At 40.2% G+C, this 25,393-nt stretch overlaps 1 protein-coding gene across 11 annotated transcripts in view; it reads left to right on the forward strand.

Moving 5' to 3' along the window:
• Positions 1-208: 208 nt before the first annotated feature.
• KMT2D (lysine methyltransferase 2D) overlaps positions 209-25,393 on the forward strand; it is a 128,598-nt gene continuing 103,413 nt past the window's right edge. For 8 of the 11 annotated variants that reach the window (XM_081939637.1, XM_081939643.1, XM_081939644.1 and 5 more), the window contains exons 1-3: positions 209-668; positions 23,487-23,551; positions 24,879-25,011. In XM_081939637.1, coding sequence (XP_081795763.1) covers positions 23,503-23,551; positions 24,879-25,011 — 182 coding nt within the window. In that variant the 5' untranslated portion in view covers positions 209-668; positions 23,487-23,502. Of the gene's footprint in view, positions 1,791-23,486; positions 23,552-24,878; positions 25,012-25,393 lie in introns of all 11 variants that reach the window. The other 3 variants (XM_081939640.1, XM_081939641.1, XM_081939642.1) reach the window with 3 other exon arrangements.

The raw sequence follows: 25,393 nt of genomic DNA on the forward strand, positions 1-25,393 counted from the left end.
GGCCCTCTCCCGCCAGCCCTCGGCCCGAGTGGAGAAAAGGAGGAAGGGACCTCTGAACCCATCCCACGTGCTTTTGTAACCAACCGGCCCGGGCCTCGGAGGGTTAACATGGGCGGAAGGATCCCCTTACCACGAAGCGTGCGCTGCGGCTCCGTACGGACGCGTTTCTCACTTCCCCCCGCGCCATTTCGCCGTGTCCTTCCGCCGCCCGAGCTTCCAACACAAAATTAAGTACTGGGCTGCTTTTCTCCTTTCGCGAGGCGCCGGAGCACCGTCTCGCGCCGAAGGCCAGGGGGCTGGGGATCGGAGCGGGCCCCTTCCCGTCCATCGGGGGAGAGGAAGCAGAGCGAGAAAGGGGGCCCCGAAGAGGGAGAGACAAGTCCCTAACTCCGGGATCCCACCCTCCCTTTTGCATAGGAGGAGGAGGGAGGGAGGGAGGGAGGGGGAGGTTAAGCAAACCCGGAGCTGGCCCAGCAGGACCTACTTTCCTCTCTGAAAATGGCTGCCTCGGTGAACACTTTCTGTTCCATTCCTTAAAGCCCTTCGTTGGATTGTGGGGGGGGGAGGAGGAGAGCGGAGGTGTGTGGGGGGGATAAAGCTCAGCCACCGGTGCTTCTTTTGACTCCCGTTCTCTACTCGAGCTGAGGATTAGAGTGCGAAGGGAGCAGGTGAGAAGTTTAAAAAAAAAAAGGGAAGGAGAGAGCGAGCGAAAACAGGAAAAGAAAGACAAGAGGCCTGGAACAGGAGCTTAGGGAGGAGATTAAAAAAAAAAAAGGGGGGGGAGACGGACATAAATTTTAAAAAAAGAGAAAAGGGGAAATCTTCCCCCTCCAGGCCGATACACGGAGCAAAGCTTGGGTTACGGCGGGGAGAGAAAGAAAGAGAGAAAGAGAGGGGGGCGATGAGGGCATTTATAGCCTGCTCTGGGAAGGCTCAGGGGTGCAAAGGAGGATGGTGGTGATAATAATAATAAGCTAAGGCTCCGGGGCTAGTTTGGGGCTGCGGGGGCGGCATCGCCAGGGGAGGCTTTGCAAAAGGCGGCAGGGAGGAAGGGGGGGAAAGTATGAACGTTCCAGCGGACGGGGAACTCTGAACGTTTGCTTTCCCTCCGTTCGCTCCCCCCTCCGTGGGGAAAACCTCAGCGTTCCATCCGGAGGGCTCCGGCGTTCCATCCGGCCTCCCAAGCGGGTCTGTTTGGGCGCCTCTCTCGCTAGAACAGGGGGGGGGGAGTGGGAGGTCTAGAAAGGGCGACCGAGGCAGCCCCCAAAGCAGGGGATCTCTATCTCTTCCCCCTCGGATGCGGCGGCTGGAAGATCAAAGGCAAACCCGGAGCTCCCTTTGTGTGCCGTCCTAGGAAGATCGGGCTCGTTGCTCTTTCCTTTTTTTTTTGCCTTATTTTGAAACTCCGGAGTGTCGTGGTTGGAAGCACCCTCTCCTTGTGTTAAGGGGGCTGGGCTGCTTGGTGGTTTTATTTTTTGTGTGGTCCCCACCTCCCCCGGGTGGAGAAAAAAATATTCGGATATTTGGATTTAGCATCCTTTCTAAACCTGTTTTTTTAATGTGTTTGTGGGTTGATGTGTTGTTGTTTTCCCCTCCCGAGTGGCTATAAGTAAACGACCAGCATCTATTGGACATCTCTCCCCCCCTTTTTTTTCTTTTTTTTAAAAGGAGGGGACCAATGCAAATCTTTCCTTCCCCCCCTTTTCGATTTTTGGGATAATGATTTCTGCTGTGTCTTGCCTATGGATTTTGGCGGGTGAGAATTTCTGGATCGTCTTGTAGAAAGAGAGGTAGGTGAGGGTTTGCATATTTTTTTTCTCTCTAGCCCCACTGCTGATTCCTTTAACTGTATTTGAATATCAATGCTCTTTGTATCTTTTGAGTCTGTGTTTACTTCAGACTTTTCAATCTTTGTTGATTTATGTAGTAGCGTTTTTGGTGCAGGAGAAGAAATCTGTTTAGAAAGTGTTCAGGAAGAGGATGCATGGTAAAAAGGCCTTAGAATTAGATCGATCACAAGCAAACTGAAAATATGTCTGTGTACCCTTTAAGCCTAGGCCTCATGTTTCCATTGGCTTATATAAATAAGTGACTGTGTGGTGGATGATGGTGGTGGTGGGAGGTATGGCTCCCCTTACATCCTCCTTACTGAAATAATCAAGTTATATATTTTTCAGCAGGAGGATCTGTTAATTTATTTTTCCTGTCCATTGCATTATCTGCTGGTATGTTTTGCACAAAGAATTAAGTCAGAGGGAACTGTACTTGTGTGTGTGGGTCAAAATGGTTGGTCTCATTGTATTCTAAGGAGGGGGGGTGTTGGAATAGAATTAGAAAGCATTTAACATAGAGATGGAAGGGTTCATTCCTCTCCCATTAATTTACATTTCTGTTTTGTTTGATTGGGGATTTGGATTAAAACGATAGGGTCAGTTTTTAACGTCTAACTGGGTGTTTCTTAACTCAGCTGCATCTGTGTGATGGGTTTGTTTAAATGGAGAGCTTAACTGCCCAGGAGGTTATGGCTGCTCCTGGATGGAGTCGCTCCCTTCTGTCCCTTAGATAGAACTGCCCTCTTAAAAGCAGTGCTGTCCAGTTTTACAGAGTGAGCCAGAAGCCTCCTTTTTCCAAAGGCAGAGCAGCCAACTGGAAAGGCCTGCTTTACCCAGCAGTCCTTTAGCGACCAGTGCAGCCTGCATGGGATTATGGAGGACTCTAAAGAGATTTACCCAGAGAGGAGAAATTGCATTGGCATTTTCTCTCTCTCCCCAAACCAGCAGAGACTCCTAGGTGGTTTCATGCCTCGGTACAAGACAGGGTGGTGGGTTTTTTACTCGTCTCTTGAAGTTCAGATTCTTTCTGTAGGTTGTTCTAAATGCAGAGTTGCGTGAATTGAGTGGATGGCTTTCCTGTTCGGGTTTAATGGGAGGAGAGTTACTGACTTTTGTCCCTATGGCTGTCAAAGGGGACTTTGTGGGCCACACCTGTTGCATGGATATCTGATCACTCACAGTTGGACCTATGCTGCTTGGGGTTTAAAAAATGGAGAACTTTGATTTTCTTTAACAGTGGGTAGAGAGCAGCTGAACAGCAACTGGTTTTTGAGGAGAGTTTAACATGAAGGGACAGATCTCACTTGAGACTGCACTGGGTGTTTAAAATCCCACTGCATACATAAATAGATATGGCGATGTTATTACTAATAGAAATGGCTGTAGAACTTTTCGGGCACCAGTATTTCCAGAGCGTGTATGAAAAAATGCAAAGGAATTTGTAAGTGTAATATATACTTGTATGTAGGAATGCTTTTTGACGACACAAACGTACCCAGATAGGCACACACACTCTTTGTATCTGTGTTAGAGAAAACTCTGCTGAGGATGTGAATGTTGGGTTCAGTTGGATGGAGGTCAAGGAATAGACCTGGTGGAGCACATTCCACTTAGGGCCAATATCAAGGCTTCATGACATTCAAACGCATTGATTGCAGTGACTGTAGATATCAGATCTTTTCACTGTGACAGTTGTGTCTTGATTATTACATCCTGATGAGATATTAATAGCATGTACTGTGGAGCTGACTTTGAAAAGTTTTTGGAAATTTGGTGGTCCAAAGGATGCGACTAGATTAGACGCTAAGGTTTCCTATACTGAAACAGTTCCACTGAGTATTATTGTTTTGAATGACAATGCAAGCTACTAGTTGTAAACTATGTATCTCTTTATTGAAAGACCACAATAATTCCCTCTATACTTGTCCTGCCTTTAAAGTCTTGATAAAAGAACCTCCTTCCTCAGTCCTGGCACCATTTGAGGTGCACACGAGAGAAGTAGAAGGTCTTCACATCGGCTGCTTCTAAATTTTGGGAGAAGTTCCTTCTGTTACTCTTTCCAGGCCAAGCCAAAACATTTTTAATTAGGGAGTCCCAAGACGATTTGCTAAGTTGTTGCTTTTTGTTTTATTACCAACATATTTTAAAATGTTTTAATTATTTGACAATGTGATTTGTAGGGTGCTTACTATGTTACTTGTTAGCCAGGTTCTGAACCAATAATTTATGGAAATATGAATATAAATTAATAGAATGCAATAGTTTAAACTATTGGTCGTGAAACCAGGTTTATGATGTGATAAGGGAACCAGAAAAGAAATGGAAGACACCTTACTGTCATTCTGTGGCTTTTTACTAAATCCTCAAGGAAGCAAAACCTGAATGAAAAAAAAAAGTCTAGAAATGCCTCCTGAAGTTTCTTGAACAAAATATATATATTAAAGAAACATTCCATGGAAAATATGAATATGAACCTTTGCTTTGGGGATTTTGGCTGTATCTGAATCCAGACCATTAAGTATAGTGTATTTTTTCTATGGATATGCACAATCCAAGGCTCTGAGGTCATGCCTCCTGAAGTTGAGGTGAAACATTACAATGTAATGTCAGTGAATTTCTACTATTTATTCAAGTTTGGCCAGGTAGAGTTTTCAAGCTGTTTGCTACTAGCCGAACTTGATGCTAATTGCTTTATTTCTTGCTGTATCTAAAGAGTGCTGCAATCTAAAATGTGCATTGATCCATGAAACTTGTTATGCAAAGTCCCAGCCTTAGGTTCTTGGTTTAAATCTGTAATCGTTTTTATATTGAGAGATTCTATAGAGAAAATTTGTTTTTGAGCAGTTCTTTGTTTCTTCACACTTGATAATTGCATATATTTATTGCCAAATTTTGCATACCAGTCTCAGCCTATCCTATAAGCTGAGAACTATTCTTTTGGAATGACAGGTTGATACTTTATCTTTTCCATTTAAAAGGTTTTTTTGGGATGAACGTCCTGTTATGTTTCCAGCATTGTAGAATAACATGTGTAATTTACACAGTACGGAATGAAGAGAGAAAGCAATTTGATATAGCCTAATTGAATATGACATCAGCAGAATCTTTATTCAGCATTTTATCTACTGATCCTACTTCTTGTATACTTGGTCAGTATATATGAATAGGAAGAAAGTTGGATTGTTATGCAGGCAGATGGGGGATGCTGGGAGTTGTACCGATTGTCCTTGACTTGTGACCACAATTGAGATCAGAAACTGAGATCAGATCATTTTTTTAGATATTTTTCATGGTGTCATTAAGCAAATCATTGTTCCGAATGAGTGTTTTTTGCCAGAAATTGGCAAAATGTCGCAAATTAAGTTCATATGACTGTGGGACACTGCAACCAGTTGTAAAGGCGACCTGGTTGCCGAGCATTGAAAATGCGGTCACGTGAACGGGGTAGGTAACATGATGGTCCAAAATTATGGGATGTAAAGCACCCGTTCTGAGAGAGTCCTAACTCCGTCAGTCGTAGTAGGTCAACTACCTGTAGTTTAGTATCTGGAGGGCCATAGGTTCTGTATTACTAGGCTAGCTAAATTCTGTGATGCCTTCCACACTTAGTATTTTGGCAGAAGTAGAGAAATGAAGCCATTATAAATAGAAAAAACTCTGTTAAAGATCTTCTCTCGGGAACCAAAGTTTCTCTACTGTAATTATAAATTGACAGTGTGAAATTGACCTTACTTGAAGATGAAGTGCTAATGTGCTGTATAGGTTGTTAACTTCCTTCGATCTTGGATTCTACCTCTCCGTTCATTGAAGTTTCAAAATAATAAAATAACTTAAGAAAAACTACAAATTTATATTAAAATAACATATTGAAAAGGAATATCTGCACCAACTTAGAGACCGCAAGATGGTTGCAAAATCGCTCTGGGAGAGAGAGAAGGACGATCTCTGATTTATAGAGAGGCATCTCAAACAGGAGCTCTGAGTATGTCCGTGGTAGATTTGGGCAGACTTTGTTTAAATTTCCTGGGAAGCTTGAAATTTGCACTTTTAGCCTGGCCACCATAGAATTGCATCCCAGAGAATGCAAGGATTTCATGCAAGTGGCTGGGAAAGAAAAGGTTTATATGGAATGGAATGAAGACCACTCCTCTGCCCCCAATGCCAGTGTTAGACCTTTCTGGATTTTTAAATTTACTTTTATTACATTTTTATGCCACTCATCGCCCTGTCCAGCGATTCTTTGAATAGTTTTCAAAGGCAGCTCCATGTCCAGATGGCTGCATCAATCCAGCCTGGAAGATTTCAAGAAATGGATAGTAGCAATTAAAACTATCTGTCTAAATGGGTTTATACTAGTCATATTACCGGTGTTTCTCCCTCTATATTCAGAGCACAAGGAACTTTTTTTTTTAATGGTTCAGTATTTTGTGATATAGTTTATGTGTTTAAAAAAGGAGTCTCAAATCTTTAGTGCTTTAAAGCAACTTTTCATATGGTTGGGTCTCTGGGTAATATAATATTTGGCATACAGATAATCCTCAATGTAAAAACGGTTTGTCTAGTGGCCATTCACAATTACAGTGGCACTGAAAAAAGTGGCCTATGGCTAATTTCACACTTACGACCAATACAACATTCCCTTGGTCATGTGATCAAAGGTCAGCTGCTTGGCCACTGACTCATATTTATAATGGTTGCAGACTCCTGGAGTCATGTGATCACCCTTTGCGACCTTCTGAAAAGCAAAGTCAATGGGGAAGTCAGATTCACTTAACAACTATGGCAAGAAGGGTCATAAAATATGGCAAAACTCACTTAGCAAATTCTCACCTAGCAACATAAATTTTGGCCTCAATTGCACCAAGAATGCACCATTCTTCTTTAGGAGACAATGCACACACATAAAGCAAGTAGCTTTACACTCCTCCCCCCCAAAAACATAAATTTTGGGCTCAACTGTAGTAAGTTGAGGAGCACAGGTACAACTTTAATCCTCTTGAATATAGAAGTGGGAGATTCTGGGAATATTATTTCAATGGGTTTTGGAAGTTGAAGATTATGAAGTGCTGGATGACTGGATTATAGTTGGTAATCTTTGTTGTTGAAAATGTCAAGTGGTGTGCAATCTAGAAGAAAATGTGTATTCATGTACAGTGTTTCCCCCCCCCAAATAGGACAGGGTCTTATTTTTGTTTTACCCATGAAATAAGCGCTTGGTCTTATTTTTGGGGAGGTCTTATTATTTTTGAGGTGCAGGAGGCGGCGAGTGTGGTCACCTTATGGCTGCTGCTGTGTTACAGTATTTTCGGGAGGGCTTATTTTAGCGCATGTACTCAAAAGCTTGATTGGCCTTATTATCCAGGGAGGTCTTACTTTCGGGGAAACAGGGTATGTGTAAAAACCGGGTAATATAAAGCAATTAATAACTTTGATAGAATGGCTTGCTTAGCTTCTAAGAACAGGTAGGGTTGATCAGATGGTATCTGATCAACCCTAGTTCTGTATAAAATTAGCTGCCTTTCATATTTTCTTGATTTTTACCTAACTTTACTATTGAGTGTCAATGGAGCTTCATTTGAATCCTATTGATATTTGAAGAGCGCTTGACTGAATGGACAACACTAAAGTATGGTGCTTATTTTGTGCAAGTCATCCACCATATGATGTGCCAGTATGAACACATAACTCCCAGTTCATTTAATTCAATGAAGGAGTTAACTAGGGTCAGTTGTGTGATTGCTTAATAATCAGGGTTGGTTTGGGTAAACCTTCCTCTATATAAAGCTCATAAATGGCTCTCTTCATCACAGTGACATTCTTTTCTTTAATATAATTTTTATTGATTTTAATTACAGTAGTCAAAAATAATAACTAAAACTAGGTGAGAGAAAAGAATGGAAATAAAGAATAAAGTGCAGAAAAAAAGAAAAAGAAAATTATTTATATCTTCCAACCTTTATCACAAGTCTAAATATGCTGAATAACTTCACTCTCTATAAGGTTTATTAGTTATCTCTTCCTTCCATTTCCCATTTCTTATCTATAAACAAATCCATAAACATCGACTTTTCAATTGTGCTGGTCAGCAAAAAAGTCCACAAAGAATTGCCAGGACATTGCTAAAAATGTCTTTATTTTAACCATGATTAGATAAATCCACTTTATATTCCTTCCTTTTACTTCTTAAAATTTAGTTCAATCAAATATTGTTGTAGACTTTGATTTCTCTTCAGTTCTTCATCTGCACAGATTTCTTCAAGGCTTTTTTAAAAAGCCTCTTTTGTAGATCCAGCAAGAAAAAAGTTTCTTGTTCGTTATCTTGGTTTATTCTTTGGGTTTCTCTTTAAATTATGAAAACTTCAACCAGTTTCTGTTGCATATCCAGCCCAGGTAGTCCCTGATCTATGATCAGTAGAACGGCTCGCCTTCAGATGTTGTACGTATTCCATCACGAGAGGATTTTAAGAAGAGGCTGGAGAGCCATTTGTCTGAAATGGTAAGGTCTCCTGCTTCAGCAGAGGGTTGGACTGGAAGATCTCCAAGGTCCCTTTTGACTGTGGTGTTCTGTTCTATCATTCACCCAGTGACCATTTCAAATTATGACAGGGCTGGATGAATGGTGGGTATGAACTCCTTGGATTTCCAGCCATCCCAGCACTTGTGGTCATGTGATCGTGATTTGGGTGCTTGGCAACCAGTTCACAGGTAGGACCAATTGCAGTGTCCTGCAGTCACGTGATTGCCGTTTGCTGCTTTCCCTGCCAGCTTCCCCAGAAAGTCAATGAGGTTGCAAATTGTTGGGGTAAAGTCTTCCCCATCCACCCACCCTCACTGACCTGCGCCATACCTGTCGTGTACCTTCTCCTACCTTTGCACATCTTCCCTGATCTTCCCTGTGTCTCTCACACACCCCTTCTCCAACCTTTGTGCCTCTCTCACATCCTCATGCACCCCCTCGCACTCTTGCGCCCTGCCCCATACCTCTTGCACACTCCCAGACACCTTCTCACACCAATATTGTGCCTCTTGCACACCTTTGCTCTCTTCCCCCACCCAACAGCAACCACTTATATGCCTGCCGGCCAGAGACTTACAAGTTCTTACTGGCTTCTCCACTGATTTTGGTTGTGGGAAGCTGGCAGGAAGTTGCCTCGCCCAATAACTCTGGGATTCAGTTAACAATGGCAACCAAGATTGTGGGGATGGCCGTTGCTAAGTGATGTTGCCTCACTTTGCAACCACACTGCTCAGTGATGGAAAGTCCAGTTCCAATTGTTATAGTAAGTTGAGGATTTTCTGTAAAATATTTTTCCCCAAGTTATCATCTCAGCCTGTCATTTGTAGTGCTACGTTTTGTATTTTATCTTATCAGGTAAAATTTGTTCCACATCCACCTTCCTTCATTAACGCCTTAAAGACATAGTCTATTCATAGAAGCAGACTTCCTTATGGGTAGTGTTGATATTATAGATACTAATTTCTGGCTTTATTCTTCAAAGATCTGCTTTAATGTTTCCAATGTTATAACGTTATAATATTTTGTTTTCTGCAAGTGCCAGTATTAATTGACATCAGGGTTGTTATTTATCTAGCTTAAATTTTTGGTCCCTTCTAATGTCCAGTTTCTAAAATCGTCATTTATCTTTTATTATGACTTGCGCTTGCCAGGATAACCAAAATAGATCTGTTTTCCCCAAGAAGTTGTTCATTTTTTATAATTAATTCCATAATCAATATTCACACATTTATCTGGTCCCTTAATCTGTTGATAAGTTTTGGATCAAAATCTTATTTAACTTTTTGCTGTTTATTTCAAGTTCTTTAAATTCCTAAGATTATAATTAGCTTTAGTTCAGAGGTGAAGATAAACTCGTCCAATGAAGATTTTCCCCCCAAACCTGTAGTTTCGAAGGTTCCTTAATACCTTTAGAATAGTTTAGTCAATGTCCAAAAGTGATTTGAAAATGAGCTTTGTGAGCTTTGTGTTGTTTAAAAGACTCTGCCACAGTTGCCAGAAAGATAGATAATCCCTTCACCCAAAGGAGACCATTATCCTATGGTCTGCTTGCGAGAAGCAGCCCTCAGGAACATATGTGGGCGATCTCTTGTCTTCTCCTTATCCAGAGAGGTTAGAGAGAATTATCTACTCATTGGTTCCTTGGTCTTTTCAGCAGTTGTCAGCTCCATTTTTGCAGAGTCATCTTCCGTTTTCCATACCATAGGGCTGTGATGGTGAACCTATGGCACGCGTGCCGGCAGTGGCACACAGAACCATCTCTCTGGGCACACCAGTTGTCGCCCGTTGTTCTTCCGGGTTGTGGCGCGTGCATGTGCACTGGCCAGCTGGTCTTCCGCATGCATGTGCACCAGAACCAGGTGGCCGGTGCGAATGTGCGCAGAGGAAACCAGAAGCCCAGCTTTCCAGTGTGCACATGCGCGCCGGGGAGATACTCTTCTGGGTTCCGTTGCTCCCCCACATGCATGCTCCCATTTTGTCACTCGGTGCCAAAAAGGTTAGCCAATACTAGGGCATGTTAGAGGTTCCATCTGTGAGAGACCTACATTTCCCTTCTCTGCCTTGGGGGCAACTCTTCCCCTCCCACCCCTTAGTTAGGTTAGCTGTATTACTCTGAATGTTCAGGAGGTCCCTCAAGACCTGCTTATGTACCCAGGCTTGGGGAAAACGGTGACATTTTAAGATGGTGCCTGTGTTGTGGATGACATGTGATTGCTATACTTCTCTTTCCATTTGTGATTTATATTTTTTTGATTCTTTTAATAATTTTTACATTGTTTATAACAATGGCTTTTATATTGTGGTTTTATTTGAGTGTTACACTCTGGCCAGTCATTTCTGGTCAGATAAGTGACTATATAAATATGATAAATAAAATAATAAATAAATAAATACCTCTCTCAAGATGTTCCCCATCTCAGGGATGTTTTCACCCCAGAGATTCTAAAGGCATATCGTACTGTGATGCCAAGAAATATTTGAAGGCCTCTTTAAATTAGTCTTTAAAGTCTATTAATCCCAAGAAAGCTACAAAACTATCTCTAATGCTGTGGAGTCCCAGAGTTAAAAGCAAACTTAGAATGGAGAAGATTGGGGACAACAGTAAATCTTCTCAACAATGGCAACTCAAAATTACTCAAGAATTATCTAGAAAATCACAACCCCAGACCAACATCCAGGGAATTGCAGGCCTCTAACCTGGTTTGTGAAGGTTTTGTGATTCCATCAGCAAAAAAGAGTAGCAAAATGCAAATAATTGCTTTCTCAGAGGAAAAAAAACATTTATTTTTGTCCCAAGTTTGTCAAAAAGCATCTAGATGACCCTCCAGATTTCTGGAGAAATGTTGATATGTTCAAAACGTGATCTAAGGCAGCGGTCCCCAATCCCCCGTCTCTGGATCAGCCCCGTCTGTGGCAGCAACTGGACTGCACAAACAAGCAAAGGCCCATTTGTGGAATATGCAGGCAGCAGGCAAAACCATGCCCCCTCCAGCCTGCGGAAAAACCTTCATGGAACTGGTTCCTGGCGCCCACAAGGTTGGGGGGCCACTGATCTAGGGAGACTATATGAATGTTCCTATGTCTGGTAGAAATCAAACACTGCATTCCGCAACGAGAATCTCATACTAATTATGACATTTGGAAATGGCTTGGCTTGGCTGCCTTACTTCCTGGATGACTTGCCATCATTGAAGGAAGCAGATTTTCACAGGAGAACATCATGCTACGTTTCCATCAGTGCAAAGTGAAGCATAAGTGGGTTATGGAGCAAGACAATTCCAAGCATGTAAACAAGTCTTCTCGTAGACAATAGATGACAGAGTAAACCCCACATACAAATTCTAATAGGATCTGAAACGACTACAGTAGTTCATGTGAGAAAATTCTCAAATGTTAGTGAGTTGAAACCTTTTGTGTTGGAGGAAATGGGCTATGTAGTGCTATGGAAAGATACTCACCAATTACTGCAGCTAAAAGTAGTGAACCAGCCACTGAATATAAGAGGTCGGCTAATTAATTTTTCACACAGGCAGATTGTATGTTGGTTGACTTTGTTTATAAAATAATTTCCAGACTTGGGTATTATTTGTTCATTCAGGCTCCCTTTATATACGTAGTATAGCTATAAGACTTGTATAAAGCATTCACGGAAAACTATCCAAACATTCAGATAATCTGAAAAGTCCATTTTTAAAAAGAACAGCATAAATTGCGGTAGTTCCATAACTGTCTGGTAATGAATGCTATTTTAAGTATCCAAAATAGACAATATTATGATCTACTATAATCACAATTCTGTGACACAGAAATCATTTTCGTAGATTTGATTTGCAATTGTAACGTGACAGAAAGAGCTCCCATTATTTTTATTAATTGTGACTCATGTAAGTGAAAAAATTTCACATTTTGGTTCAAAGAAGGCATTACTATAGAAAAATAATCACATTTACTATCAGTAAATTGTAATGTTTACCCAACTATCTGGTTCAAATAATTCACTTAAAAGCTTTAGTTAAAAATGTCAGGTGTGAACAATCAGATCTGCCTATAAATAATTCAATTTGGCTGTTTTATTGTTCAAGCCTATACAGAGGAGTCTTCTCAGACTGATGATTTGCACCTGGGTAAGACTAGGTAAGGTTCAAGGATATTCAAGGGAGTGTCAGACAGCCCTCTTTTGCCCATCTAGGGATTCCAGACTAATTCTGCATTTGACTCCTCCTCCAGCTCAGCCAGTCTCTCCAACAAAAATTAGACAATCCGTGATCCGCCGTGTCATTGTTTCAGAGATATTTCCTTACCAGATTCCTCAATGCCTTCAGCCATAGCAGAGCTTCTAACATACTGCCTTCATTGGAAAAGTTCTGAAAAATTCAGAGAGATATTCAAAGAGGAACCTGCCTTGAAAATAGCTCACGTTGAGCTGTATAGCACAAACATCAGGAGTTGACCATAGGAAATGTGTTACGACTTTCTGTCATAAAATGTTTGATAATAATTTTAATGACATTAAATGTTTTAGAACATTTAACTTTAACTTTAACTTTTATTTGATTTCTAGACCGCCCCTCTCCCAGAAGGGACTCGGGGCGGTGTACAGTCATATTAAAAACAATAAATATACATAATATAAATATAAATAAATAAATATAGGTGTGGCTGGAGGAGGTAGCAGTAGTTTACTGTACAATAGTTAAAGTTAGATTTAAAATTTAAGAATTTAAAAATACATTAAAACACCCCTAAAAACTATCCCAGAATAAAAATATTTGCCAGGAGGTATAAATGGGACTATAAATGGGCCAGGCCAGCTAATTGGAACAGGTGGGTTCCAATTTCAATTCCATGGGAATTTGCCAGATTTCAATTCCATGGGAGTCATGGCTTCCAGATTTTGGACGTATTCTGTAAGTTAACTCATTTGTGGAAATACCTTGGTTCAAAAATAGTTACCCTGCAATACACTGTTACACCTAGTTAAAGGTTACACACAAACAAACAGTTTTAGTAACATATAGAAGTCTTTGGGTAGTGGGTCATTTTTATTACCTGCAAATGTAAAGTGGAAGTCATATTAGAAGGAAATACTTTTCATTTTTCCCACATATAAGGGAGAACAGTCTAAATCCAATCCCGCTTGAATTCTGTTGACACTTATGTGGTGCCAATTTAATATTGAAGTTTGGTTGTCTAGATTCTTTTGTATAGGCTTCAGCAATAAATCTTCTAACCTGGAACTTAATGTATGGTCCTGATTCTTTGTGCTGGTACTGCCTTTATTTTAACAAAGGAAAACCACCAGTGTTCCTCACTGTGATGCCCTACAGGTGTATCTCTAGCCAAATTGGGATTGCAGCAGTGTGACATCCGTTTAAAAAAGATTGAGCTTCAGACACGCTGTTGAACTCTGTGGAATCCTTGGTTACGGGCAAATTTATTTATTACTTACTTATATGAGCCAAGATGGCGCAGTGGTTAGAGTGTAGTACTGCAGGCTACTTTAGATGACTGCTAGCTGCAGTTCGGCAGTTCAAATCTCACCGGCTCAAAGTTGACTCAGACTTCCATCCTTCCAAGGTTGGTAAAATGAGGACCCAGATTGTTGTGGGCAATAAGGCTGACTCTAAAACCGCTTAGAGAGGGCTGTAAAAGCACTATGAAGAGATATATAAGTCTAAGTGCTATTGCTATTACACTTTCTTTTGTGCTGCTTCAGTCATCAGGACTCTGGTAAGCACCCCACAGCAGCCACACAAGACATAATAAAACCATAATAATAAAATTTGTCGTAGTTAATAATTACAAACCAATTAAGTAATCATATTAACACTCGCCTCAAATCATAACATGGGAGGCATATAAATTTAATAAATACATTTTTTAAAAATTATATTGAATTTTTGATCCTGGATTTCAGAACCAAGCCTAACATTTTGAATTGGACCATCTCGCAGAACTAAGAAGAGTGCAATATATCATACTACATGAGGAGGGTTCTCCACAGTGATCAGTATTGACCTCCAACATTTGTTGTTATTATTGTAGTACTAATTAAAGTCATGAGGGATGCAGTGGTTCAGTGCCTAAGACGCTGAACTTGTCGATCAGAAAGGTCAGCAGTTTGGCGGTTCGAATCCCTAATGACACGTAACGGAGTGAGCTCCCATTACTTTTCTCAGCTTCTGCCTACCTAGCAGTTTGAAAGCACATAAAAAATCCAAGTAGAAAAATCGGGACCACCTTTGGTGGGAAGGTCACAGTGGTCCGTGCGCCTTTGCTGTTTAGTCATGCTGGCCACATGACCACGGAGACGTCTTCCGACGTCACTGTCTGTTTGGCTTCGTAACGGAGATGAGCCCTGCCCCCTACAGTCCGGAACGACTAGCACATATGTGCGAGGGGAACCTTTACCTAGTTAAAGTCATGTTTATTAAATGATTTTCCTATAATAAATATTTGGGGGTCTGTGAACAATCTGAAACCATGGTGGGTTTGAGGACCTCTTGCATTGCACTTCCATTGAGCGCAGGAGAGCAACAAGCATAGATAGCATCTGGTTGCTTGTCGGTTTCAACTTATAAAGTTCTTATATATTTTGTTTCCCAAATGCTGCCTCCATGTTGCTGAACATTTGCTGAAAGCCTGGAAAGTTCTTGTCCCTTCTAAAAGAAAAGCATTATTATTTTTTCTTCAGTAGAGAGATATGAGGCTGTTTCTCTTGAGCTGAACTGGATGCCCTGGTAACATCATGGACTGGACTGTGTGTTTTCTTGGCAACAATATTTGGTTAGTAACAATATGAAAAGTAAAAAAGGCTTGTACCTACTTTTTACAATATGGCCTTCATTTTGCTGCCCAAAACTCAAGAGCCTTCATCAAGTCAGCCGAAGTAGTGCGACCCTAAACTAGTCTAAAATGGGCTACACAAATTTTTAGTCATCTCCAGAATTTCAGGCTGATGGTTTGCAGTCATCACACACATATTGGTGTTTTGATGGAGATGCCAAAGACTTTTTGATGGAGAGCCAATTTGGCCTAGTGGTTAAGGCACTGGGCTAAAAAGCTGGAGAGTGTGAGTTCAAATCCTGCCTTAGCCATGAAAGCCAGCTGGGTGACTTTGGCCAGTCACTTACTCTCTGTCTAACCCATCTCACAGTGTTGTTGTTGGGAAAACAGGAAGGAATATTAAATATGTTCACTGTCTTGATTTATTAAAAAAAAGGCAAGATAGGAATAAATAAACGAAGATTGTATTTAGAACTTTAAAATAGTTCTATGCTGGGGTCACTAAGTTGTGGCTCCCTTCCCATCCTTACCTATTTGTCAGCAGATATCCTGCTAGATATTGGATAGATCCGTGCTGTGCTAAAAGTAGCTACATCCTGGGTCTACAGTTTTCACTGAGCCATAAGGGCCAAAGAGAATTAGGCTCCAGCTATCAAAACAGATTTGCTGGCTTTGGGCTAGATATCTTTCAGCTCCATGTACTTGTGAAGAGGTGTTGTGCTGGGAGAAGATGGGGGGAGGGTGTATTACTTTGACTTCCCAGAGGGGATAAATGTGACATACAATAATGTATGTATGTACGTATGTATATTGTTTATTTGATTCTGGCTTAGCATGTTGTGTTAAGTTGGCCAATTGCAATTAAGTCACAAGTTTTATTTAAAATGCATCTTGCTCAATACAGCATCTGGCAGTGTCTGTTTCGGGGTCTTAGGAGTTGCGGCTTTTAATTGTGGCTGGACCTCTCTTTGCATACATTTTGGTGCTGCTATGTTGTTCCGGGAATTTTGATTTGCAGTAGTAGTGCAAATGTTGGTTCTGATGGTTAGAGCCCAAACCATTACCATTTTACGGAATTAGCTCTTTTTATACTCCCAACTGAAAATTGTGAACTTTGATTAATGTGTGTAGCTACATCTTTAAAGAAATCAAAATAGCATGGTAAAATCACTTTACCTCTTATCCTCCAGCTGCAGTCCTTTTCATAATAATTAACACAGACCCAGTAGCATTAGGGGTATAGCATTGTGCTGCAAATAGCCTAACTGGGAGAGAGCACTAGTCATCGGAAGAGTAGTGACCTTTCCTATGATGTGTGACCTTTGACCCAGGAACAGAATTCAGCTCTGGTTCTCATCTCTACTCCAACTCAAAAATGTCCTTGAACATCTTGAGCACCTCCTGACACACACACAAAATGACAAATAGGTTTTTTGTTGCAGTACTCAATGAAGATGTTACTTGATTTATTTAAAGAAGCTCATAGCAGAAGTGAGCAGCAATCTTTTTATTCCAGTGCATGATTGGGGTGGGGAAGCTAAAATGAAATGTAGCTAATGTGATCCCAGTTTTACTTGAATGATTCAGTGCGAGTGGTGATCTTCTATTTTATTAGCCTTGGTCTTGTGTTTAGCTTTAAACTGCAGAACTCTTGCAAACTGAATGTTGTACCTTAGGTCTGCCTTTCCCTCTTTTAAAACTTCAGAAAAATGGCATTGCTGGGACGGCCCACTTCAGATTATTAAATTATGGGATATGACCATTAAGTAAAGATCAAATGTATGGCATCTTTGGAGGTAGAGTAATGAATTTTAATATAATTGTCACCCACTAGTTTTTCATTAGGAAATTACCAAAATCCAAACTACCCTGATTTGCATGTAGTGCTTGTTTGTAGAATGAAATTATTCACAGTATTTCTCAGTAAGCTGTTTAGCAGTTGGGGGTATCTAGCTGAGTTTAGCGGATTTGAAAAAAATTGAGTGGGGTGAGGCCTGTTTAAAACTTGGATGAAAGAGCACCAGGAAATGTCAGAGCTGTAGGCTAAACTGGGAATTAAAAAAAAAATTCTGACATAAGACAATGGCAAACAATTTTCATATTGTTGCCAGGAGAGAAAAATAGATGGCTATGTCCATGAAGTCAAGAGACATCAAATTTGACTTAAGGGAAACCTGGATCGATTCACTGGCTTGCAAAACACTGTGGTTGTATTGTGTCAAGCCATAATGTTGCTTGCTTGAACTCAGTTTCTCTTTTTAAATGTGACCTTCACCAATATAGCATAGTTATATTAAAACGTGGTTAAGCCCAATTTTAGTTTGGCTCAGAGGTTTTGTATGATAAACCTATTAACTAAACAGGTCTGGTTTTGTCTTTTAAGCTAATTCTGAAAACAGTGACCTTACAAGATAAGAGTTGAATTGGCTTAGGTATATGTCAAGGCAATGAATTCTAGATTGATAGAGGTGACCTTTGTTTGCTTCCCACCCACCTCTTAGTTTGAAAAGGTGCCCAGCTCAATCTTTCCTTCAAAATGGAGTTTCCATTTGCACGTGTCGAGGATTCCGCTGCTATGGTGATAGTGCAATTCAGGCCTAACAAAAAGCAAAAACCAAACTTTTTCAGTGGGGCAGGAAAGAGGTGTGGTGCAATTTGGACAGGAGAAAGGACAGAGAGCGACACGCTTGTCTCTTTATTCATCCTGGCATCAGAAAATCGAGGTAGCTGATAATTAAAGGAGAATTGGGTTCTCTTGAGCTACAAGGCCTTGCCTGGAACCTAGGCCCTAAAGTAAACAGCTTAAGAAAAGTCTCTTCTCCCTCACTCTCCACAAGGTTTTAAGCAGCTGCCTTCTAAGTTATCTTTCAGGAGCAATCCAGATTGTCAAAATTGCAGCCACAACTTTGAAAAGTTGACAGGGCACATCATCTCTAAACCAATACATGTGGCTTATACCCTTGCAAGGTGAGGCCCCAGAATTTATTTTACTGCCACTAGCTTTTGTATGCTTTATTTTATAAAGTCACTATTTTTAAGGGAGCATGTGGCAAAATCTTTGCATCAATAAGGAAGAGAACATCTTCTCAAGAAACTGCAGATTAATTCATCATTTGGTTTAATGTTCTTTGAAAAATGGGGAAAAAGCCATGGTTTTTAAATTTTTTTTTTTGAGGAGAAGGGCTAAGCTGCTTTTTCTACACAAGGCCTGCAGAACCATGCCTGAACACGGCACGGCTGGAGGAATAAATGAGGTGGGAACACAGCTTGGGTATAACACTTTGCAAAGTGATCAAAAGTATCCAAAGGGAGCCAGTAGTGACTGCCCTTAGCTTTCTCCATGTCCCTCTCCTTTCCTTCTCTCTGCCTGGCTCTGTATATGCTTTTCCTTGCATGAATTCATTGCCCTCTCTATGCTATTCATCCTGTTTGGCAGAGCTGTGCAGAGATCCGAATTTCAAGAGCCCTGTGTGATTCTTAGTGCACACAAGCACTTTTTTGGCCTTGAGCCCAGGACAAGTCACATCTGTTTTAAGATGCTACTGACAGATGTTACATGTGCACCCATACAGTCCCCAAGTCCCACTTTCGCAGATCACACTACACAGTAGGACTCTTTGGCATTAGGGTGCTTCTGTGCTTTGCATATTATTTACACCACTTAAACAGCTACTTTTCTTCCTTTTGTGTGTATGTGTCTGTCCGTATATACACTTTTGAGTCGTCTTCACTCCTAGCAACAACATGAAAGAAGTTTCTGCAGGTTTTTTAGTAGCATTTTCAAGAATGGTTTGCCTTTGCTGCCTTCTTGGTGTTGAGGGTAAGTATCTGGTCCATCATCACACCGCTGGCTTTGTGTCTAAGGTAGGACTAGAACTCCCATTCTTCTGGTTTCTAGCCCAGTGCCTTTAATCACTTCACCATATTGACTCTTTAGTTACAATACTACCCTTGAATGTAAAGCTGATATCTGCTGAGGTCCTTAAAGGCCCGATAAAGATGAAAGTCCAGTTGTATTGCTAAGATATTTTATTGTATCTTCTGAGCCATGGTTTTTAATGAGGAATGTTTCTTGGAGTCTATTTCTTATAGTCAAACCAAAATGGCTAAAGAAAAAAAGCATAGATGGAGATGGTCCCCAGGGCCATTAAGTTTGCAGATCTTCATTTTGTGGTAGATATCCTCCTGGTACAGCCAGGGGGTTGGGATCCCTGCTTTTTCGACAGTTTTGGACTGCCTTTCGTCTCCTGCTCTTTCTCATCCCTGCCTGTTTTAGGGGGAACATCAGCTGAAATATTTTTTTGTTGCTTTCTGTGTTTCTGAGTTGAAGTCAGTCTGTATAAATGCCAAAGGACTTTGTATAGCTTTGCCCACCTCTTCCTGATAATGGATGGCTTCTTCCTGTCCCCTTAACGAGGCATTTCTTCCATTGGGAATTATTGTTTTGAAGGATGGTTGTGAGGCAGGTGTCGCTTTCCTAGATTATAGCAATGAATGAGAGCTACATTATTTGTTATCTCTCGCAGGTAGGGATGGAAGCTGTCTTAAACTGACCAGTTGCTTGTGAATGGTTTTGCCTTGAGGTAATTTTCCTTGGTTGGGATTGCAGAATCTACTTTAGAGGCAATAATTGGAGAAGAGTACAGAAAAGTTAAAATATGGAATGAAATTCAATAGCCTTGATCACGCATGGGCACAATTTAATAATAGCTTTTCGTTCTCCATAAATTCAGTTTAATGTTATGCTTTTATAAGAGATATTGGGAATTTTTAAACCAATAAAGATTAGTTAGTTGTTGCCTGTTAGCTTTTTGGTGTAGCTCCCAACTTGCATTCCTGGACCACCTGATTTTATATTCCTATTTTTAAAATTAAATGATAAAATAGTATTGCTGTAAAGCAACATGCCTGTTTTGAGCATCATCTTTATGTACATGACCTAAGCATTCTTACAAAATTCTTTAGAAGCATGACCATCTGCCCCATAAAGTGAAAGATATGTTAAAGTGATAGATAGACAGTGTTTTGAAGGCTTAGAATGATGGTGAAATGGTAGGCAAAAAGCCAACAATGTTAAAAGTTAGAAAGATCGGCAGAAACATATGACATTCTGTGTGTTGGATTAAAACTCCTAAAATCCCAAACCAGTTCCAAATATATTCTGACAAATGTGACCAATAAACTAAGACTCAGTGTCTGCGTCTCTCAAATTAATGTTCCTTCAGTAAATAAGAATCATGCCTATTTGTTATGGCAAACAAGAAGAGGATGAGGAAATGGGTTCCATTTACCCTGATAGGTATGTTCCCATAAATTACCTGAAAGTGACCTTCAGAGACCATCCTGCTATTACTAGAGCAATCAGTTTGGTCAATGCACCATTTAAAGGTCTTCTATAAAATGTGCAGCATGCCTAAGTAAAGTCATTTGTGGTTTTTCTATTTCTATGCTCATCCTTATATCGTAACTTAAACCAGGACACACTTCATTAAACAAACCAGATTCAGTCTGGCAGGAGCAGTATTTCTGATTTAGCTCCCATGTTTTTAACATTTCAGGTTTGGGCAAAATACAAAAATGCAAATATAAATTAGGATTAAACCAGGAAACCTATAAAATGCATGCTATATTTACCCATCACCCAAATAGTAAATTATGATTGCAATCAAGTAGGGTGACAATAACAACTTACAATCTTAAAACAAACTGGTTTATTCACATACTCTGTTCACATGTTGTGAAAATGTACAATTCACAATATTTTTCAGTCAATGGGAACATCTGGAATTTTGATGGCAATCCATGGAGCATTTTCACAAAATTGCCATGGAGAACACACCCAATTATAGTAGTCCATTTTCCAGAAGACAAATTTGTGAGATTACTCTCTGTTGAATTCAGTGATCTCTTCTCCATGATTCTATAATTTTCTTTTTGTGGAAATAGTGTGATCTAACTTCTTTCCCTTGTAATTTTGTGTTTAGCATTTGGGAGTTTTAGGGCTGAAAATTTCAAATTTCTGCTTTGGAAAACTGTGTATATATTTTGGATTTATCTCATACTCTTGTACTAAAAGCTGGAGATATTGTAAGGCAAAGACAAACATAATCTATTAGCATTACTGTAATACTATATTATTATTAAATATGGTATATTATTTAAAATCCACCTGAGAAACCTAGTTACAATAAATTACATTCAGAAGCCTTTTAGCTAGGCTGCTTTCTTTTCTTCCTGTAAGGCTGTTATTACCTACTGCCATTTGGGGAGATTCCTAGATTATTATTTTTAGTATGTTTTTAAAAATGCACAGTTGTTTTCTCGCTTCATATTTGTTGCCTGTAGCCAGTTCTTGGGTGGATGTGGAGTCTTCTCCTCAAAAGCAATATAGAGATAATTTTTAGTAAGTAAATAAATAAAATAATTGCCTTCCTAGAGCTTGGGTATATGCCATTTGCAGTTTTACGTATCTTTGTGTTGGTTGCAGAGTAATGTTATTTTCATACAAGGAGCTTAATACAAAGTTGTGAAGTCTTCTTTTACGACTGAAGCTCATAAATTAAAAGTCAAGAAAAGGAGGGGAATCTATTTTTCCCCCCTGTACCACTGACAATCCTTTGAGCGTGAGATTTCTCTCGTCTAGTAGTTTTTAAGATATTTGATTTTATAATGCACTTTAAAAAGCCCAAAAGTTGTAATATTAAAAGCAGGGGTTACAAGTTTTCATTTGCACTTGACATCTAGTAGCAAGAATATCAAAATAAATATGCTGTGTTACACACAGTGGATGTTTGTGTTAATGCTTATTACAATGCCCTACAATTATTTTTAAGATAACATTTTTATAAAATGATAAATCTCAGCACACTTCTATGACTTCTATAACCCTTAGAATTTGAACGCTAAATTCAAAAATACATCTAATTGCATAAAGATTTTACTCTTGCCTGGGATATGCTAACCTTTATACCACCCTTCCCCACTCGGGACACTTTCAGATGTGTGGGCTTCAACTGAAGAATGCCCAGGTTGGACAAGGCTGCTTGATGCTAAACTGTGATCGTATTTTTCTTTCAACATAAATCTTTGAACTTAAGAGTTGCCATAAGTAAGGTTTAAGGGATGGGGTTATTAACGTTTATGTTGATTAGGATAGAATAACTATAAAGGTGGTCCTCGACTTACAACCACAATTGAGTTCAAAATTTATGTTGCTAAGTGGGAAATTTGTTAAGTGAGTTTTGCCCCGTTTTACAAGGTTTCTTTGTCACATTTGTTAAGTGAATCACCGCAGTTGTTATATTAGTAACATGGTTGTTAAGTGAACCTGGCTTACCCATTGACTTGGCTTGTCAGAAGGTCACAAAAGGGGATCCCATGACCCTGGGCGACATTGCAACTGTCATAAATATGAATCAGTTGTCAAACATCTGAACGTAAATCACACGACCACGGGGATGCTGCAGTGGTCATAAGTCACTTTTTCCAATGCCGTTGTAACTTTGAACAGTCACTAAACTAACTGTTGTAAATTGAGCACTATCTGTACTGAGTTTGTACTCCACCATTTGTATCAACTACAGCTGCAAATTAGGGCAAGCCTTAATTATTGAAAGGAGAACATTTTCTTACAGAGTTCTTAATCCCAGGCAACTCTGATCCAATTGTTCTTTGATTCAGAACAGACGTTTACCCCTTTTGAATTATTAGGGGGGGAAACCCTTGCAAAAGTCCTGGAAATCGGTACTGTTTTTGGTAATGTGCACCCAAGTATGCTTTGATATCATTGATCAGGGTTTTCAATATCAGAGAGGTCAGTGATCTGATCTTCCTATTTGTTCCCCCAGAGTTGTTGTTCTTTGTCACACTACTTATGCTGTTGCCCGATCTTCCTCAATCCGATACCCTCTAGATGTGCGAGACTGCAATTCCTGAATATGGCAGCCAAGCATGCCAGCGAACAAGAGGGTTGTAGTTATCACAACTAACAAGAACTCCAGGTCAAGGAATGCCACCCTAGTCCCAATCTCATGCCAATCTTTGTTTCGTATCCTTACTTCCTCATTCAGACAGTCGACTAGAAAACAAGTGGCTATAAAAGTGCCTGATATAGCAATGTGCCTGTGTTAACATAGCCCTATTATATGAATGTATTTATTATACTTACACCTTAATGCAACTAAACAACTCTCAGCAATCCACACAGTATAAGGAAAAATGATTTGAAACATCCGCCTTGCTCCATTAATGCTCCATCCAATAGCAGCACAAAGTATGTAGCGTAAATTAAAGCAGCTTTTTAATGGAACTGATGAAAGAAAGTGAAATGAGCTGTTTTCTCTGTTTTCTAGGTCTGTTTGAGACAGGATGGATGATCAGAAACCACCTGGTGAGGACAAATGCTCTGGTACACCAGGTAGGTATGCCCATTTTGGTCTTTTCTCTTGATGAGCAGTTTTAGGCAGATATATTACGTCACGCAGCATGAAGGTGGGTGGATAGTAGTATTTAGAAAACATGCCAGCCACAGTTATAGAACAAATGACATCCTCCTCCAAATTACACCTACAGCGGCTAGTCAGAAATGTTCTTTGATGCTGGCAAAATGGCAGAAGCATGTATCATACCTGAGGACCACAAGGTAGTTTAGAGTTATGGGGCCAAGATTTGCTGTCCAACAGAAATGACTACTTCGCTCTGATTAATACCTGAGCTCACTCGGCTATCAGCAACAATTTTGTGCTTATGAAGAGGGTACATTTACGTATCTCTTGGACTACAGTTAATCCGCTTTCTAGCATAGCCAAATAGTTGGGAGATGACATGGTGAGGGGGGCATAGTTTAGGCTGAAGAAGATAAACAACCTGTTTTATACTTCAATCCTGAAAAAATGACAGTTGAAAATGATGCATGCTTTTCCCTTGTTAAGAGTAAACTGCAGTGATTAACAGTTATTCTCAAATAATTTCACTGGCTTGAATAGAATTCAGTTTGTTTTACCTCCAGACCAGTTCCGATGAGTAGGTTCTTAATATGCTTTTGTACAGGGACAGGCCGTTTAGGCTATTTACTACCTGTTGTTTTTTCTCAAGGGGCATTCAGCTTATCAGAGGTTTAGCAAACTTTATTTCTCCCTTAATTTCCACCGGGAAATTCCAGAAATAATTTTATTTGATAATCTGCTGCTGGGTATCAGCAAAATGTTCTTGCAGGCACCAGTAGTTTCAAACTGGGGTGATTGGTTGGTTGGGTTGTGTCTATGAGCTTGAGATTGTCTATGTCGGGTGTGAAACTCCATTTTATTGAGGGCCATATTAGGATTGGGTTCGACCTTGGAGGGCTGGGTGAGTGTGTGTGGGGTGGGCATGAACATCGTGGACGTGACATGGACCGCACCTCCGCAGACACGGTTTTATAAAATTATAAAAATAGGGAGGTGTACCTTTCTGTGTTTTTGTTTTTTTAATACTTACTTGATCACCTTATGAGAGAGAGACCAGCTCAAGAAACTGACTCCATAGGAAGACTACAACTATAAATTATTGCAATGGGCTTGTAGCAAAATCCTGCAAGCCTGAAAGATAAAATATTTTACTTTTCCTCCCTTTTATAACCTGAGTCTGAACTTGCTGATTTAGAGGAAGATCCCCATATGCTTTGACATCTTCAGAGCAACGTGGCAGAAATCATGAGTCTTATACCAGGGTGCCACACCAGAGTCTTAACAGATGTCCTTTTGCAGCAGCAGATGGAATTGTGTCCACAGAAGAGCAGGGCAGTGTGGAAGCTGATCCTCTGAAGCCGCCAGAAGAAGGCCTTGTGAGAGAAGCATTGGACACGGTGGATGTTAAAGAGGAATTGCTCCAGACTTGCAGGTGAGAAGTTGTTTAAAACCAAGCAGTGTAGTTTTTGGCTCATTGATTAACTCTGAACCTAGGAGGTAGATTAGCCTGGATGAATGCCAGAGGTTTAACCTGAGGTTTGTAGGAACTTGCTTGCACTATAGTACTGAATGGTTCTGACAGCAGAGGCCATTTCTAGTTCAGGATTGAACTACTGAGTTCTTGGTGCTCTCCAAGCTTGGTGGGGTGATTTCTTTTTGTTTTTGTTTTGTTTTGCAGATGTAATTAAACGCCTGCAAGAAAGGCACCAAGCTCAGAGAGCACCAAGGTTATACAAAGCTGTACCAGGGATAATAGAAGCCTGGAGTGTTTTTGTGTTATGGGGGTTGGTGGGATCCCATAGATATTTTGATCT

The sequence above is a fragment of the Natrix helvetica genome (assembly GCF_964273705.1).
Source record: "Natrix helvetica genome assembly, chromosome: 1".
NCBI lineage: Eukaryota > Metazoa > Chordata > Lepidosauria > Squamata > Natricidae > Natrix > Natrix helvetica.